The following is an 18,644-nucleotide window of genomic DNA, read 5'->3' as shown; positions in this document are numbered from 1 at the left end:
TCAGGTCACGATCTCGCGGTCCGTGAGTTCGCCCAGTGTCGGGCTCTGGGCTGATGGCTCAGAACCTGGAGGCTGCTTCTGATTCTGTGTCGCCCTCTCTCTCTGCCCCTCCCCTGTTCATGCTCTGTCTCTCTCTGTCTCAAAAATAAATAAACTTTAAAAAAAAATCCACATATGCTGAATTAAAAAAAAAAAAAAGACAAGTCACAGTCTAGGAAAATTATTTGCAACACATGTAACCACAAAAGTATTAATATCCAAAATATATTAGGAATTCTTACAAACCAATAGGAAAATGAGTAATAAGCCCAATGGTGGGAAATTAGCGAAGATATAAACAGATGGATAACAGAAAAGTAAAAAGAAACAGATTCAACATATAGTAAGGAATGAATCCTTATTAGAATATGGGAAAATACAAAACAAGACAATGAGGAGACACCATTGTACACACCTGGGATGGACAAAAATTAAAACATCTAATACCAAATGTTGGTCAGATCATGAGGAAACAGGAACTCTCATACATGTTCAGAGATTCTGACTTAAGTGGTCCGGGATGGCACCAGGCATCAGTATTATTTTAAAAGCTCTCCAGGTGATCCAGTTCAGAAGGATCAGGGCACTTAGATGTAAATGTCATTCTAAACACATCGCCCTCTAGTGGCTCCTGTTTTCGTCAACTGCACCCTTCACACCTCAGGCCTGGAAATGGTGTAGGTATCCTTGACTCTCACTGCTACCTCCAGATCAGTCTTTGAAACCTACCCCTCCTGGTTGCAATTACCCACAGAGTCCCATCAATTCCTTCATTCACTGAGTATTTCAGCAATGCTCACCGTCCAAGTACAATACCACCCCTGCCATAATTCCAGTAATTCCAATAACTATGTAGAGATACTTTCATTCCACACACCCCCACTTCTTAGTTCTTTGATATTCTCTCTGCTAATGATCTTATACTGCAACCCACCTCAGCCATTCATTCCCTCATTATACCCTAAATATTATTATTGCCAATGGCTGTACCCTCTCCATAATCTCACTTGCCAGCATCCCGCTCTCCAGCTACGACCTCCCTCTGCTCTCTCCCTCTGCTGCCAACAAGTCCTCAGCCCCGCTGCATTGGACTGAAAGCTCATGATCCATCCTTTTAATCATCCCTCTACATTTACGCTCAGCTACCTTATTCCACTCTCCTCTACCCAGGTTAAATCCAACTCACCACTGGACTATACGGAGCCTGAGCAGCTCAATGCAGTTGGAGAAAATACCCATGCTGACTGTTTTACTCGAAATTCATGACTGGGTCCCAACCTCAAGAGGAAGCAGCAATCCTACTACCCTATCTACCCCCCCCCCTTTCCCAAGCCTGTTCACGCTCCCCTATCTTATACCTCCTTTCCTCTCTTATGCTGCCAACACCCCCTTCCTTCCTCTCTCTCAGCAGATGATGCTTCATTTTTCATGCAGAAAAGCAAAGCAAGCAGAAGAGCATTTCCACATCCTCCCCCAAGACTCTACTAGCCTACTTGTATGTGTCTACCTGTTGTACATGTCTTCCTTTGTTCACCTGAATGAACTCAGTCAAGAGCTTCCTCCCCATTGAGCATTGACTTCCATCCCTGCTTGTCCACTCAGGGAAATCACTCTCTCACTCTTGCAATGATCTTTTCTCTACTACATCATCATTTTTTTTTTTGCTCTAATATATGGTTCTAATTAGCATATAATGCTACAACTTCTCTCATATTTGAACCCTCAGTCTCTTCATCTTTGCTCCCCTTGAAAGAGTTGTACTCACTGTCTCTAAAGTCTCCTTCCAGTCTCTCAAACCTACTCCAATCAGGTTTCTTCCTCTATCACTCCAGAGAAATCATTCTCGTTAAGGTCACCAATGACGTCCACATTGCCAAATCCAATTTTCAGTTGGACTGACCAATTCTCAGTTTTCATCAGATCTATTGGCAGTATTTAACACAGTTAAAAGATCTTGAAAAGTTTTCTTACTTAGCTTCTGGGACCCCATACTCCCCTCCTCCATTGCCATTCCCATACACCTCCCTCCCAACTTCTTGCTAAATCACTGCATTCCTTCCCAGTCTCCTTCTGGGTTCTCCTTATCTCTCCGACTTGGCACAGCTAAGACTCAGTCCTGGGCCTCTTCTCTTCTGCAACTCTGTGCATTCTCATCCTGGTTCATAGCTTCAAAACTATTGATTTACTGATGACTCCCCAGTTACTATCTCCAGCCCCGACTTCTCCCCTGAACTCCAGATTCTTACACCCAACTGCCTGCTAAACATTTGCTAAACTTTTCTTGTTGCAAATCAAGTGCTTGAATCTTCACTACCTCAAACCTCAAACCTGTCCCTTTTGCATCCTTCCTGACCTCAATAAGTGATACTTCTGTTCTTGCAGTCATTCAGGTCAAAACCCTTGGACTAATGTATGACTTTTTTCTTTTCCTCCAAGTCTACATCCAATCCTTGAGCAAATTTGGCTGGGCTTTTCTTTGAAACATCTCCATAAGCAAAACACCCCTCGTGCCCTCCACCGTTCCAAAGTGGCCAAAACCATAGTCATCTCTCACACAGATAACTGTAATGACTTCCTAACTGGTCTGTCTGCTTCTGCCCTTCCTGCTACCCACCAACCTTCACCCTATCCCAACCCAATTACAATCAGACACTAGAATCACGGCACACTCCTACTCAAAATCTGTAAGGGTTCTCATTTCACTCAAAGTATAAGCCAAAATCCCTATTATGGTTTGCAAGGCACTGCCTTATCTGCCTTATCTGCCTCATCTTTTAGACTTCACTATCTCGATGGCCTCATTCCTTCCACTCTGCCCCATCCTCCCTCTGCTCCAGCCACACTGGCCACATTACCATTCTCTGAGTGCACCAAGCATGCCCCCACACTGCTCTTGCAGTCCTCTCTGCCTGAAACTGTCCCCACATATCACCATTGTTCACTCCTTTACTTCCTTAAAATCAACACTGAAATGTCACTTTATTGTCAAGACCTTCCCTGACCACGGTTACTCCCACCCATGATATTCTAGACCTATGGACACTATACATTGCTTTATGTCACCACCTGATATGTTACCTAGTTAGAGTCTATCTCCTTTTCGACAGAATGCAAGTTCTAGAGCAGCTAGAGCAGATCTAGGCACATACTCAAAAAAAGTTGGGTTTAATGAATGGTTGTGATATAGGCAGGCTGGGGCCATGGATCCAGAGGGGGTCCCACAGGACCAGCCAAGAGGGTCCTTGGCTACACACTGGATAGAAATAGCCAGGATGGAGTGAGAGCAGAGTTTGTTGATGATACAGAGACAGTGCACATACAGATAGAGCATCTGGAAGACTCAGAAAGGAAAAGGAAAGAGAGTCTCTTCTTTGTTCCCGGTCTGAAGTTTTTATTGAGGACTGTGGTCTGGTGTATGTGTCCTCTCAGGCATCCAAGAACTGGTTACAAGAAAGACAAGTGTCCAGGTATCCTCCATAACTCACTTATTCCTTGGAGCCAAAGGGTCTTGGCATTGAGATGCCTAGCACCAATGGTCTGGAATAGGCACATGATGGGTTTATCCGATCATTCTCTCCCAGTCCTTTCTTCGATGTTATCTATTATGTTGGAAGACTAAAGAAATCATTAACTCCTTGTCCCGTACAAGGAGGGCATGCATTATTTGTACTATGAGGAACATGTATGAGTGCAGGTACTAGCAAGAATAGAAGCAAGAAAAAAAGCAAGAAGGAGATTTTTATGGAGTCCTTCAGCTTCCCTCAGTTGAACCAACTTGGAGGACAATTTCAAGTATCTAAAAAAGGTGACCTGGCTATTCCATTTCTAGCCTGCAATATAAGACAATATACACAAAGGAGGCCATTGCAGCACTATGTGTAATAGTGAAACATGAAATACACTAAATGTCCATCAATTGGGGAATTGATAAGTTGTGGATAATCGTGCAATGGAATCCTATAAGGACTTTAAAATGAATGTACTAGATCTACAATCTATGAACATAAATGATTCTCAAAAATAAAATGGCACATAGGATGTTATTTATACAATTTTAAAACATTGAGGGGTGCCTGGGTGGCTCAGTTGGTTGAGCATCTGACTTCAGCTCAGGTCATGATCTCGTGGTCGGCGAGTTCCAGCCCCACATGGGGCTCTGTGCTGATAGCTCAGAGCCTGGAGCCTGCTTCGGATTCTGTGTCTCCCTCTCTCTCAAAAATAAAATAAAAACATTTAAAATTTTTGAAAAATATAGTATTTGTGGATAAAGAGATGTGCAGTATAGAAATATGGGTGGGGAGGATATACAACAGCTGGAGGATAGTGGTGACCTCCAGGGAAGGTGAAGAATGGAAGGGAGTAGACTTCAAACATATCTGTAACATTTTTTTTTTCTTTTAAAAGAATGCTCTAGGGGTACCTGGGTGGCTCAGGCCGTTAAGGGTCCAACTCTTGGTTTTGGCTCAGGTCATGATCTCACGGTTGGTGAGTTTGAGTCCTACATTAGGGTCTGTGCTGATATCATAGAACCTGCTTGGGATTCTCCCTCTCCCTATCACTGCCTCTCTCTCTGAAGAAAGAAATAAATACACTTAAAAAATAAATAAATAAATAAATAAATAAAAGAAGGTTCTAAAATAAATATGACAAAAAAGAAAAGTTATTCAATCTTCATATTGTCATATTATCTACTTTTTTCTTATACAAACATTTGTCCTATTATTCTCTGCTTTCCAATATGTCTTAAAGAGTATTTTATTCTTTAATACTCCCAAATATTTTTAATGAATAAAAAAATTTTAAGTTGCAAAAAATAACAACTTTTGAAATAAATCCTGGTGGGCTTAGAAGCAGCAGCATTTCAGTAAAAGAGCATAATTTGCAGTCAGCAACAAAACCTGTTGCTGGAGTTGCTTGCCCCGTATTCTGTTATCGGAAAGGTGTGGTTTGGGTCAAAGGCGAAAAGGAAACCAGCGGTGAAGAGGGAATGTTTGATCGCGCCGCTACCGTTCAGCGTAGCAGGGAGGGCAGGTGTGGCAAAGGTGCTTGCTGTCCTTAGGCTCAGAAGTCACAAGCATGGTGTTTGCGTCCATGGTTCACCGAAACACGCCTGTCACACCTCTCAAACAAAATCTGCTAACACTCACAATTGCAGAACTCAGAACGAATCACTGTTTTTAAAACTGCATTGTCCCTAACTTATATAAAATATATGTGCACGTATATATATTTACAAGAAAAGGTTTATACCATACATGACACTTTTGTAAACTTCCCCTGCCCTACACTTAATATTCGGCTATGGCCTGCCTTCTTTGCTGTCAACAAATCGGATGTAGAGTTATAATTTTTAATGGCTACAACATATCTGATTGTTTGAAGATGCTATGGTTTACTTCACCAATCCTTTATTGTGGGACAGATTATGACCGGGTTTTCTCGGGCACAAACAACTGCAATAAACATCCTTGCACATACATACTCGCACATTGGCTTAAGACAAATTTCGCAGACGTGGAACTCCTGGGCCAAAGCTACTGCTTTTGAATTCTGATCCCCATTTCCAAACTGGCCTTCTAGAAAGTGTTTTTTGCTTAGTTGGCCGATTTTAAATCAAATTACGCTCCCACAAACAAGGAAAGGGAAAGCTGTTTAACGCACAATCGAGGCATCAAAAACTGGCCGAACTTGAGCGATCCCTTCCCGGGGAAACAGTCCGCAGGGTTTTCCAGCACTTTTAAAGGTAGGAAATGGATGCGGAGAACCCCAAGACCTGCCCAGGGTGGGGGTGGGCGTCCGTCCGGCTCTTCCTGCGGCCACAGAGCTGGAAAAGCCTAGTTACCCCGCGAGGATCCCGGCCCGGCGGAAAAAGGTGCCCGGGAGCCTCGGCTGCGCTCGGGCGCTGGGGCGGGGCGCCCGCGGGGGCGGGGCTCCGCTTGGGCCGGCCGCGGGGCGGGGCAGCTCGGCCGGCCGCCCCCTTGTCCCCCCTCCCGGCCCGCCCTCCGGCCGCGTCCCCGCCGGCCCTGCCGACGTGGCGGGGCGGGACCCGCCCGGCGCTCCCGCGCGCACTCGGCCGCCGGAGCGGTAAGAGCCCCGGGCACCCTCTCCCCTTCCCCTTCCCCGGGAGGGCGGGGGAGTGCGAGGACAGCCGCATCTGGGTGATGGGGAGACCCTGCCGTCTCTCCTTGTCCTGGTCCCCAAATTCTGCCCTCCGCTTTAGTGGGAAGCCATCGATAGGGACTTGGCACCGCGCGCGGGACCCGGGAGGACGGGACTTGGGGGGGTGAAGGTCTGGGGAGGCGCGGGAGGCGCGGCCGAGGGCCCTGTGTGGGTGCGGGCGTGTGAGTGTGTGTGTGTGAGTGTGTGTCGCTCCGGGTCCACGCTCATGCACACACCCACACGCCCGCACTCGGGTTCTGCCCCCTCGGCTGGCCTGAACCTCCGCGGAGACTGCCTTGTGTTCTCAAAGTATCCGGTCGCGGCACCAAGCAAGTCTGAAAAAGTTTCTCCAGTGCCCCAGGTCCGAGTCAGAGGAGGCTGCAGGATCCCTGCCGCCAGGGGCACAGAGGGAGCAGCTCCCCATAAGGCAAAGTCCTCCATCCCGGGGTTCGCCTGTCCTTGGCCCCGGAAAACCGAGCTCTGGCCTTGACCTCCTAGCCAACTTCGGCTCTCTCTTCCTTCAGCTTCACACGCTCTTCCACCCCAGCCAACACCCTAAGCTAGTGCTACCTGGATTCACATCCCCCAGGCGGAGCCTACCCCCTGTCCCCCGCCCCTCCCCAGCCCCCCACGCGCTCACTCACTGATCTTCCACCATGGAATCTGGTGAGTATTTCCAGCCATCTCAGATCTGGCACCTGAACTTCACCGTCCTTTCCTAGAGTAGGAAGGCATCTCTGTCTGGGCTAAAAGCAGTATCTGTGCCCCATTCATCCCATCAATTCCCATCCTGAGAATTAGAGTTACAAGCAGGTGGCTTCTAAAATCAGTCTCTCTTGAACTCCAATTTGAGATAACTAAGGAGACAGCCTGTCTGTTCAGAGGCCTCTTTCTGTCCTCTTTTCCTCCTAGTGCCCCTTTCTGACCTCACCCATATTCATTCCCAGTTCTCTCTGTCCTTTCCTCCCTCAGAACCTGAGCTCAGGAAAGAATCTGCTAACTGCTTACTTACATTGTAAGCTTTGAGCGAAGGAATGAAACTTCCAGGGTGGTATTTGAAGCACAAGAGAGCCAGTGCAGAAGGAATTTGAGGGTGAATGGGGGCCTTCTAGAAAATCAGATTCAGTTCATATAGGTAGCCCTTTATTTAGAAGTCCAGCATATATCAAATATTCTTCCTTAATCAATATCAAACAATATATCTCAATTCCGTAAACATCTGAGGGTTAGAAACCAAGCTAAGTGCTTGCTGGTCACAGTCCCGAAGGAGGAAATGACACAGAAACAAATACTCCTTATAAATGCCATAGAAGTTAGTGCAAAGTATCACTGTCTCTCACACACACACACACATACAGCATGGAAGAGGGAGCAATTAGTTTTTTGGAAAGAGTGGGGCAAATTAAGGAAAATTTCAGGGTAAGAAATACACTAGACATGGAGAGACAAATAGGAGTTTGCAAAGCAGTTGAAGGTAGGGCAGCCGAGGCAGAGGAACCAGATAGGCAAAGGCATGGATGTGGGAATGTTTACAGGCTTGTTGGTAATGATGGGAAGTGTGGTGAGGCGAGTGAAGGGTGCATTAAGAGTTACAACAGGTGGAGAGATGGGAGCTGAATTATGAAGGCTCACAGATGTCATGCAAAGGTGTTTAAACCTAATGGTTTTTAAACGAGAGCAAATAGGTCCCATCTGTGTTTCAGAAAAATACGTAGGAGACAGGTGGAGGCGAGACCAGAGGACAAAGAGGCTGGGGCTCGGGCCCACCACTTGTTAAGCTTCATAGGTGGAGAACTCTTAGAAGCTAATTAACCTCTCATCCAGAGGTTTTTTGTTCCTGCTCCTTCACTGACCAGCCCCTTTAAAAATTTTTTTTAACTTTTTTTTTTTAATTTTTTGAGAGAGAAAGACAGAGTGTGAGCAGGGGAAGGGCAGAGAGACAGGGAGACACAGAATCCAAAGCAAGCTCCAGGCTCTGAACTGTCAGCACAGAGCCCGATGCGGGGCTCGAAATCACGAACTGTGAGATCATGACCTGAGCCGAAGTCAGATGCTTAACTGACTGAGCCACCCAGGCACCCCAGCCCCTTTATAAAATTGGGGGCAGTGATTTTGCAGTCTATCCTGTTACCAAACTCGTATCTTGCCAAATGAGACCATTTAAAAAAATCTATCCCCTGCACTACTATTTCATAAAATGAAAGACATTTTAATACCAAGGAAAGCATGCAGGCTAAACTTGCAAGATGAAGGCAGTCCTTTAATTTAATAAATTTAGATTGACAAAAAAACTTGCTATCTTGTCCTCATTTTTCTCTATCATCAGGAACTGGTCCCAGTCCTGCAGTTTTTGGTGTTCGGGAACCAAGTATCCAGGTCATTTTGTCCAGTTTGTCTAAGAGCAGGAAGTGAGGAAGCCCACCGAGAGTGCGTTGTGTACCCACAAAGAGAGGGTGGGGCCATCTTTCCACCTCAGAATACTGTCTCTCTCTCCCCCCACTATTCCTCCATGCTGCCTCCTAGCCCAGCCACACATTCATCCTGATTATCTAGAATTCCTTCCTGATACTGGGCATTTGCACATACTCTGATCCTATCATGCCTGAGTTACCATAGCAAAACCATTTTCAAGGTTCTCCCTTGCACAAGGTCAGTCTAATTCGGGCACATCGTTCCCTTATTGGATGTGCCGTTTTTTGTCATCTCTTACCCATTTCATGTTAGCTGAAGTTGTTTCCTGGACCTTCATTGACCAGGAATAAAATGAAAACAGATTATTCATTTTCTGAAGGGTAGTAGTCATGGCTTCCGCTTTAAACTTATTTTTGGAGCCTATGATGTTGCTGCTCCAATACCTAGCATAGTTCTGGGAGCGTTTTAGGTGATGAATGAATTTACTCATGAAAAACTAACTTATTCCCGGCCCACAAAGCCTCCTTTATATGCCACTCTTCCTCTCCTTGAAGTGTTCTAAAGAAGCCTCCTTGTTTCTCTGGGTTCAGTTTCGCTAGCATCAAAGCCACAAGACATGGCTGCAGTGATCAATGTTCCAAACCATAAATCAGGAGAGATTTATAAGTCTGATTGCTTCTGGGGCCCCCAGGCCGACATGGGGACTGTCCTAGGAAACACAGTGTGTATCACAGCTGTGGTCCTGGTGCACTCTGACAGTCACTGTGCAGACACAGCTTTCTATTTAAAACACAACAGTTTCTAATGGCCTCAGATAAGAGGGCACAGTGTTAAAACTGATTTCATCTCTCCTATCACAACACCCAGAGGTGTTATAACACCCAAAGGTCTATCAGAACAAACAAATGAAAACAAGTTTTGGTTTTGGTTTAGAGAAAATACAGACCTGTAACAGGCAGAAGTCAATATAGATTGAAGATACATACAGTTAGAAGTTAAAGGGCGCCTGGGTGGCTCAGTCAGTTAAGCATCTGACTCTTGATTTCAGCTTGGATCATGATCTCTCGGTTCATAAGTTTGAGCCCTGCATTGGCTCTGCGCTCAGAGTGGGGAGCCTGCTTGGGATTCTCTTTCTTCCTCTCTGCCCCTCCCCTGCTTACACATGCTCGCTCACTCACTCTTCTCTCTCTCTGTCTCAAAATAAATAAACATTAAAAAAAGAAGTTAAAGTAGGGTAAATATTATGGTGACCATTTTGACTCTCTAAACGGATGTAAAAATACAGTCTTTTTGAAACTTGTAAGTTGTCCATAAATATTTTAACCAGTATGGGTTCAATACCTTATAGCTAATTTGGGGCATTTCTGAAGGAATGGCTTCCTGTGGCTGGTGGAATGCAGAGCAGCTCCAGGGAAGAGAGGTTTCTGTCTCTGCAGTTTTTCTACAATTGACCTAAGGCAATTTGGCCATCAGCTTGTTCTGAGAAGCTTGATGAAGTCCAAGCTCTCTGACCTTTAAGGCCTCTGGCATGGACTGCTCTACAGGCAGGACTCGGCTAACCCAGTCAGGTTTTGGGGTTCTCCCGAAAAGCATAACTAGAAGATCTCTCTCTCAAAGACCACTAAACTGCTGAACCCAATAGACTCTTATGCCCTGGTAATAGAAGGGTGGATTGCACCTGTATGTTATTATTTGCCAATCCACATATCTCAGGCATCTTCTGTTTCACGGGTGAAAAATGGCTTCTAATATCCCTTGTGCTAATTAGCACATCCTGGGGTTCTGATTAAAGGGGATGATGGTTAAACCGTCTCTAGAAGTGGACACTGTAATTCAAAATTACAGATTTTGAATGCTAACTAAAGTCTTCTGGAGAGGACATTCCTGAATAGGGCACTTCGGTGTTACCCAGCCACCCCTAGACTGTAAATTGCAGCAAACCTGCATACATGTCACACGATATATGCAGAAGTATTTTAGAGTACGTTACGAACAGCACTGCAACACATTTAGGGCAAAGCAGAATCAACAACAACAACAACAAAACAACGCTTTTTTATTTGCCCATGAACGTTTATTATAGCCAGGTTTATCCTTACGTCCCTGTTTATAGAAAAGTGAAATAGTTTGGAGTGCCTTAATAATCCAGATTAATAATAAGGATTTTCAAATTACCTTACAAAGAAATGAAAATATCAGACAGTGTCTATGGCCAGCTATTGATGAATAAAAAATGGGAACAAAAGTGATGTTGAAGCATTATTTATTCACAGGGCCATTCTCCTAATGCCCCTAGGACCCAGGCAAGGATAGGACAAATTAAAACAAAAATTTCTAGATCATGGAAACCAAGCAATGTTCTAGACCATGGGTCAGCAAACATTTTTGTAAAAGGCCAGATAGTAAATATTTTAGGCTTTGCGACTTTATGGGCCATATGGTCTCAGCTACTCAACTCAGCTGTTGTAGTGCTAGAGAAGCCACAGACAGTACGTAAACAAATGAACATATCTGTGTCCCCATAAAATTTGATTTACCAGAACAGGCGGAGGGCACAATCTGGCCAGCAGGCTATAGTTTGCCAACCCCCAGCCCTAACCCAGTCCTGCCTCTGAGATTTTCAGGAAGATTTTATTAGTTTACAAAAGGACAGCAGCTTTTCAAGTACCATCACTCAGTTCTGCCTTCCTCCCACGAGCCACAGCAACTGCTTTTTCTGGGCAGTGGCCTTGTTTCATTCTTTACTATTTCAACTAGGCATTGGCTTAGTCATTGACACAGTATCTCCAACCTTAAATATCCTAAACTTTATATACCAGCTAAAGGGAAGTATGCTTTTTTTTTTTTTTTTTTTTTTTTGCTATTCCCACCTATAGACTTGTTTATAGGAGTGTTATTACTGAATCCAAGGATTTTTCTTTAAAAGGAGACCTTCTAGGGGCATCTGGGTGGCTCAGTTGGTTAAGTGTCTGATTCTTGATTTTGGCTCAGATCATGATCTCGTGGTTCGTGGGTTCCAGCCCGGTGGTGAAGCTCCATGTTGGTGGTGCAGAGCCTGCTTGGGATTCTGTCTCTCTCTTTGCCTCTCACTTGCTTGCACTGTTTCTAAAAATAAATAAATAAACTTTAGAAAAATAAAAGAAAACATTCTAACTTAGTTAACCTGGAGGTTAAGGAACAAAAGAAAGATGATATGGATCATTTGGAACCATTAGCTGTAAGATAGCTCTTGAGTAGTAAATGGGGTAAAGGCATTTTCTGTTTGCTTTCATTTCAAATTACATTTAAAAAAACTTTAGGGGCGTGTGGGTGGCTCAGTCGGTTGAGCGTCCGACTTCGGCTCAGGTCATGATCTCATGGGTGAGTTCGAGCCCCGCGTCAGGCTCTGTGCTCGGTTGAGCGTCCGACTTCGGCTCAGGTCATGATCTCATGGGTGAGTTCGAGCCCCGCATCAGGCTCTGTGCGGAGCCTGGAGCCTGCTTTGGATTCTGTGTCTCCCTCTCTCTCTGCCATTAACCCATTCTCACTCTGTCTCTGTCTCTCTCTCTCTCAAAAATAAATAAACATTAAAAAAATTTTTTTTAAATAGTAATAAAAAATATAAATAAATAAAAAATTTTTAATTCCAATATTGTTAACATCCAGAGTTATATTAGTTTCAGGTATACAATATAGTGATTCAACAATTCCATACATCACTGGTGCTCATCATGGCAAGTGCCCTCCTTAATCCCTATCACCTTTTTAACCCATCCCCCATCCACCTCCCTTCTGGTATCATCAGTTCTCTAGAGTCTGTTTCTTGGTTTGTCTCTCTCACTCTCTTTTTTTCTTTGCTTGTTTGGTTTGTTTCCTAAATTCCACATGTGAGTGAAATCATACAGTATTTGTCTTTATCTGACTGACTTATTTCGCTTAGCATCATACGCTGTAGCTCTATCCAGGTAGTTGTTGCAAGTGACAAGATGTCATTCTTTTTGGGGGGTTGAGTTATGTAAGTATATATATGCCACATCTTCTTTATCCATAAATCTACTGATGGACACTTGGACTGCTTTCTTGGTTTGGCTATTGTAAATAATGCTGCTATAAACATAGGGGTACACCTTCAATCTAGTTATCGTACTACTGGGTATTTGCCCCCAAAATACAAAAACACAAATTCAAATTACATTTTAATCTCAAACCTCTGAAAATATTCATCAAACAACACACATGTTTGTTGAGCTTCCCACTAGGTTCAAACAACCATGTTAAGTGCTGCATAAAATCTGAAAACAAAACACGGGAGCTCCTTGTGTTCATAGAATTTACAATATACTGTGATAGGAAAACACTCAAGTGACTCTAAACCAAAGGCAAGTATAACTGTCCAAGGTGAGGTAGTTGCAAAGCACTCTGGCAGTTCAGAGAAAGAAAAATTCTATCCAGTTGGGAAGAACAAAGAATGGAGGCAGTACTTATCTTAACTGGGTCTTGAATGTGTTAAGACAACGTATTGAACCAACAGCCACATGAGGGTCTTTTGTGAATGTCAGGCATTGCATGGATACTTACATTGTCTTGGTCCAGGTTTTGGAAGGGAATGGTGGGAGATACACACAGTGGGAACAGAGTACAGAGGTGCTTGGATGCCAGCTGAAGCTTCTCACCTCCTCCCAATAGTAAGTGGGAAACCCCTAAGGATGTATGAACAGGAGGGTGAGGGATGGGGAAGCAAAAGGGAGAGCGACAGTAGAGATCTGAGTCCAATGTTGAAGTCATCAACATGAACCATAATGAGACCCTGATCTAGAGTGGTGGCAGTGAATAGAAGTAAAAATAAAAGAAAAGGCATAAGTTCTGAATAAAGAGCCTCTAGGATTTGGGCACTGGGAGAGAAGAGGCTGGTGGCACTATAGTTGGGCTCTGACATGGTTCAAATCTCAAATATGTCACTGAAAGTGTGACTTCTGAGCCTCAGTTGCCTCGTCTGTAAAATAGAGCTCATAATATCTAACTCACAGGAGACAATACATGTAAGGAGCCTAGACTTAATAGGCGCTCAATAATGATAGGTATCGATATTACATATTCTTGAGAGAGTGAAGGTTTAGTTAATGACAGCGCTGAGGTTTTAAGCCTAGGTTATTGGGAAAATCTAGGCACCATTAAAAGGAACACAAAAGTCAACAGGAAGAACTAGTATTAACAGTAAGACCACAGGTTTCCTTTTGGATGGGAACAGTTGTCCAGCTGGCCACTAGAACTACTTATCCAGAAGTAGATTTTTTTTTTATGAATATAATTTGTTGTCAAATTGGCTTCCATACAACACCCAGTGCTCATCCCAACAAGTGCCTTCCTCAGTGTCCATTACCCACTTTCCCCTCTCCCCTACCCCCCCCCCATCAACCCTCAGTTTGTTCTGTGTATTTAAGAGTCTCTTATGGTTTGCCTCCCTCCCTCTCTGTGTGTAACTATTTTTCCCCCTTTCTTTCCCCCATGTCCTGTTAAGTTTCTCAAGATCCACATGAGTGAAAACATATGAAAGCTGTCCTTCTCTGACTGACTTATTTCACTCAGCATAATACCTTCCAGTTCCAGCCACGTTGCTGCAAATGGCAGGATTTCATTCTTTCTCATTGCTAAGTAGTGTCCCATTGTATATATGAGCCACATCTTAAAAATATGGAAGCTTCATGAATTTGCGTGTCACCCTTGTGCAGGGGCCGTCCTAATCTTTTCCGTATTGTTCCAATTTTAGTACATGTGCTGCCGAAGCAAGCACTAGAATTTTTTTTTTATTAACAGCGTTATTAACATATAACACTATAGGTTATATGTATTATATATATTCTTAATATATTGAGATATAATTCACCTACCACAAAATTCACTCAGAGGAATTTTGAAAGTTCAGTGGTCTTCATATATTCACACAGTTGTACGGCCATTACCACGATCTAATTTTAGAACATTTTCCTTGTGGACAAAAGAAATCCATACCCATTAGCAGTCATTCCCTCCTCATTCCCCTTCCCTTCTGTCCCTGGAAGCCACTAAATTACTTTCCATCTCGATGGAATGAGGTAAATATTTGAAACTCACGACGTAAGAGTGGTGTGTGAAACTGTGAGAAAGGAATGTGATTCACCAAGGGAGAGAATGTAGTACAAGAAAAGGTAACAGCCAGACAACCTTGGGGAATGGCTGTGTGAGGGGACAAGAGGGCTACATGTGCACATGATCCTAAGCCCGTACCTCCATTTGGCCAGTATGTTAAGTGGTTTCTTACATACTGTGGGTTTCGTGACAACTTGAGGGTTGACCAATTGGTAAACACTGAGGTCGACAAAAATACTCACTGATTTGACGGAGACTTGACTTCTGGTATAGTGAGAACTCTGTGTTTTCATTTTAGCCTAAGAAAATTATCATCTTGGGGCAACTGGGTGGCTCAGTTGGTTGAGCGGCTCTTTTTTTTTTTTTTTCACCGTTATTTTATTTTTTTATTTTTTCAATTTACATCCAAATTAGTTAGCATATAGTGCAACAATGATTTCAGGAGTAGATTCCTTAGTGCCCCTTACCCATTTAGCCCATCCCCCCTCCCACGAGCGTCTGACTCTTGATTTCAGCTTAGGTCATGATCCCAGGCTTGTGGGATTGAGCCCCATGTCAGGCCCCATGCTGAGCATGGAGCCTGCTTGAGATTCTCTCTATCTCTCCCTCTACCCCTCTCCCCTGTCCTCTCTCTCTCTCTCTCTCAAATAAAAATTTGTTAATTTTTTTAAAAAATGAAAATTATCATCTTGAACTAGCCTTTTAGATCTGTACTGTCCAGTAAGGTAGCCACTAGCCACACATGCCTATGTAAAATATAAAATTAAATCATTTAAGAGTTCTGTTCTACATGATACACCAGCTTGCAAACTTGGTAAAGAGTTTTCTGCTTTGTAGGTAATTTCATAATAGTGACATTCCTCATTTGACTTAATACCTTACTTCTTTCCCTTCCAATTCATCCTGTGTTTCCCTGTGTCAACTATTGTTCAGCAGAACCCAGGCCTTCACCAGCTGGTGTCCAACAAAGCACACTTATGTGTATATGTTGCTTTCTCAATGTGAATCTCTGATGACATCACAAAGCTAAATGTCAAGTCATTTTTGATCAGCTCCCAGGTATTTTCTATGCTTATTCTCATTATTGCTGTGATTATAATTACTACAGTGATATTAAGTAATTTCACAGACACAGATAATACTCATAGTTCCCACATACATATCCCTGCATACCAGGTACAAGATCCATGAAAGTTTAGAGATAGCATTGCACGGTTGCATTAGTTTCCTATTGCTGCTGTAACAAATTGCAACAAACTTAGTGGCTTATAACAACACAGATTTATTCTATTACAGTTCTGGAGGTCAGAAGTCCCAAACTGGTTTTCACTGGGCTAAAGTCAAGGTGTTGGTAAGCCTGGTTTCTTCTGGCATCTCTGAGGGGAGAAAGGTTTCCTTGACTTTTTCAGCTTCTGGTGGCCGCCCATATTTGGCCTGGCTCACGGCCCCTCTTTCGTCTTGATCACCCCAATCTCTGCTCCTGCTCTCTCCTCACCTTTTCCTCTCTGTAATCATATTTCCTTCTGCCTCTCTTGGAGGACACTTATGGTTTCATTTAGGACCCATCCAAATAACCCAGGATAATCTCCATCGCAAGATCCTTAATTTAACCATATATGTGAAATCCCTTTTGCTGTGTAGGGTAACATTCACAGGGTCCAAGGAACAGGACATAGATACCTGTGGGGGCCATTATGCAGCCTACTCCAAGGTTATGTAAACTTTCTTATTGGTAGAAGAAAGTTTATTCCTACCAGATTTCATTATTGGGGGCTTTGAACAAAGTTTAGCAATTCCGATTAAAGCAGAAAGTATTTGTAATCATGTTGACAGATATTAAAATGTCTGACGATGCCGGTGACACCTCAGCCACTGGAGACAAAGCAGAAATTACCAAGATGCCCAATAGCAAGTTTTTACCCAAAGAGACAGAAGCACACTGTGATTCAGCTACGATTCCAAATGAGCCAACACCAGCTGACGCCACAGAAGATGGGCATGAAAATGCAACCACTCAGCGTGCAGAGACTGCAAACACCCAGCACCCTGAGCCCCAACACCCCAGTGCCACGCAGCATCCCCCCAATGGAGAAGTGACTGAGGATGCGCTTGTTGAATGCATTGACTCCGTCAGCCTCGAGGCGGAACCTGGATCTGAAATACCCCTGAAAGAGCAGAGTAATCCGGTAGGAGCGGTTCATTCGATTCGGTTTAACCTGGGTTCTTATTGACACCTACCGTGGGCACAGATTTGTGCCAAGCTCCATGGGTGGGGGTTGGGGATTCAGAATATACTATGGCATCACCTCTGTCATCAAAAGTGTGTTGGGTGGTGAGAAAAGGCATACATGAGAATAATTGGTCATTATGTTATTTGCATTTTGATAATTACAGTAATACTAATAACAGCCACCAATGACTGGACACATCATTATGCCAGGCACCCCACTAGCCACTTTCGGGTCAGGTAATTCACTCCATACGACAGTTCTTTGAGGTTTTGAGATGGATATTATTAACCTTAATTTATAGATGAGGCAATCAGGATGCAGCTTAGTGAGATATTAAGCTACTTGGTAATAAATGGAAGATATTGAAATATTGGACATAAAGAGTCCAAGTTATTAACAAGCCTGATTCCACCCTAAAGAAGTCAGTGTTTCTTTAATACCACTTAAATTTTAACACATATTTACAGATCTACTGTGGGATCTTAAACATTCAGATCACTATTTGATCATCAGCTATACCGCCTTCCAAAGGACCAGAGGTAGAGCATGTTCATTGCCCCTTCCCTTCAGTGTCCACATCTGTCTTTTGAGGGATTAAGATAGACCAGTGTCTCCAAATTGGTACCTTGTACAACGTCAGTCTGACCAACGAGCTGGATTTTCTTGGCATTTTTACCTTCATCCATGTGGGGACTGGTGGGGATGGAGAGGCTCCCAGCATGAAAGAGGGAGGCAGGCCACTCCCCTCCAGTCCTGTGCTTTCCACAGTGATGGTACAGGTTGGGGGGCGGGGGGAATAGTGGTTTTCCTCAACCAGACCCCAGCCCTGCTCATCTGAAGTATGCCACCAGAGACCACCTCCGTGTCTGTCCTTAAAGGGACACTACGACATGCAATGAAGGGGGGAAACTAAACAGAGAACCAGTGCTGGGCATTCCCTCTTGAACCTATCATTAACACTATTAACTTGAGCAAGATACCTAATTTCTCTGTGCCTCAGTTTTTCCCTCTATAAAATGAAGAAGTTGCACATGAAGAGCACTAGGTATACTTCTGACTAATATTTTGTGATTCTTTTATTCAATATCAGGCTTCTTGTACCTCTGCTTCTTCAAAGGGTTTGACTTTTAGAACTGTTCTAAAATGAGATGGACTTCCTCAGGGAGGAGGGGGTTTCCCACGTCTGGAGATGTTTAAACAAAAGCAAACAGTGGTTTTTTAGGGATGTCATGGAAGGGATCTGAGGCCCAGCTGAGAGTTTTTATGAGATATGGTACACATACAAGGAAAATTGTGTTTGTGAGTTCCAAGAGTTCACAGACTTCAGAGAGCCTCCTAGACCAGAGGCTCTCAACTCTAGTTGAACATTTCAACCACTGGGAAATGTTTAAAAAAATGCTTGGGGCACCTAGGTGGCTCAGTAGGTTAAGCATCCAACTTCGGTTCAGGTCATGATCTCACAGTTTCTGAGTTTGAGCCTCGCGTTAGGCTCTGTGCTAACAGCTTGGAGTGTGGACCCTGCTTCAGATTCTGTGTCTCCCTCTCTCTCTGGCCCTCCCCCACTCGCACTTTGCCTCTCTCTCAAAAATAAATAAACATTTAAAAAATGCTGATGCCAGGGTCCGTATTAGTCTGGGTTCTCCAGAGGAATAGAGCCAATTGGATATATATTTAAAAATCCTATACCTATATATACCC

General features: G+C 43.8%; 1 protein-coding gene and 1 non-coding gene across 5 annotated transcripts in view; one reads left to right on the top strand and one right to left on the bottom strand.

Moving 5' to 3' along the window:
- Positions 1–6,042: 6,042 nt before the first annotated feature.
- FAM114A1 (family with sequence similarity 114 member A1) overlaps positions 6,043–18,644 on the top strand; it is a 75,992-nt gene continuing 63,390 nt past the window's right edge. For 2 of the 4 annotated variants that reach the window (XM_086705232.1, XM_086705229.1), the window contains exons 1-2: positions 6,043–6,123; positions 16,549–16,901. In XM_086705232.1, coding sequence (XP_086561358.1) covers positions 16,557–16,901 — 345 coding nt within the window. In that variant the 5' untranslated portion in view covers positions 6,043–6,123; positions 16,549–16,556. Of the gene's footprint in view, positions 6,124–13,180; positions 13,275–16,011; positions 16,067–16,548; positions 16,902–18,644 lie in introns of those variants that run through there. The other 2 variants (XM_086705231.1, XM_086705230.1) reach the window with 2 other exon arrangements.
- Positions 14,275–14,380, bottom strand: LOC112859123 (U6 spliceosomal RNA). The gene has a single exon (XR_003223442.2). It is a non-coding gene; the product is annotated as a U6 spliceosomal RNA (small nuclear RNA).

Source organism: Puma concolor, chromosome B1 (genome assembly GCF_028749965.1).
Source record: "Puma concolor isolate L17-30 chromosome B1, mPumCon1.1.hap2, whole genome shotgun sequence".
NCBI lineage: Eukaryota > Metazoa > Chordata > Mammalia > Carnivora > Felidae > Puma > Puma concolor.
Note: the sequence above shows the minus strand (reverse complement) of the source record. Positions and strands in the feature narration are given on the sequence as shown.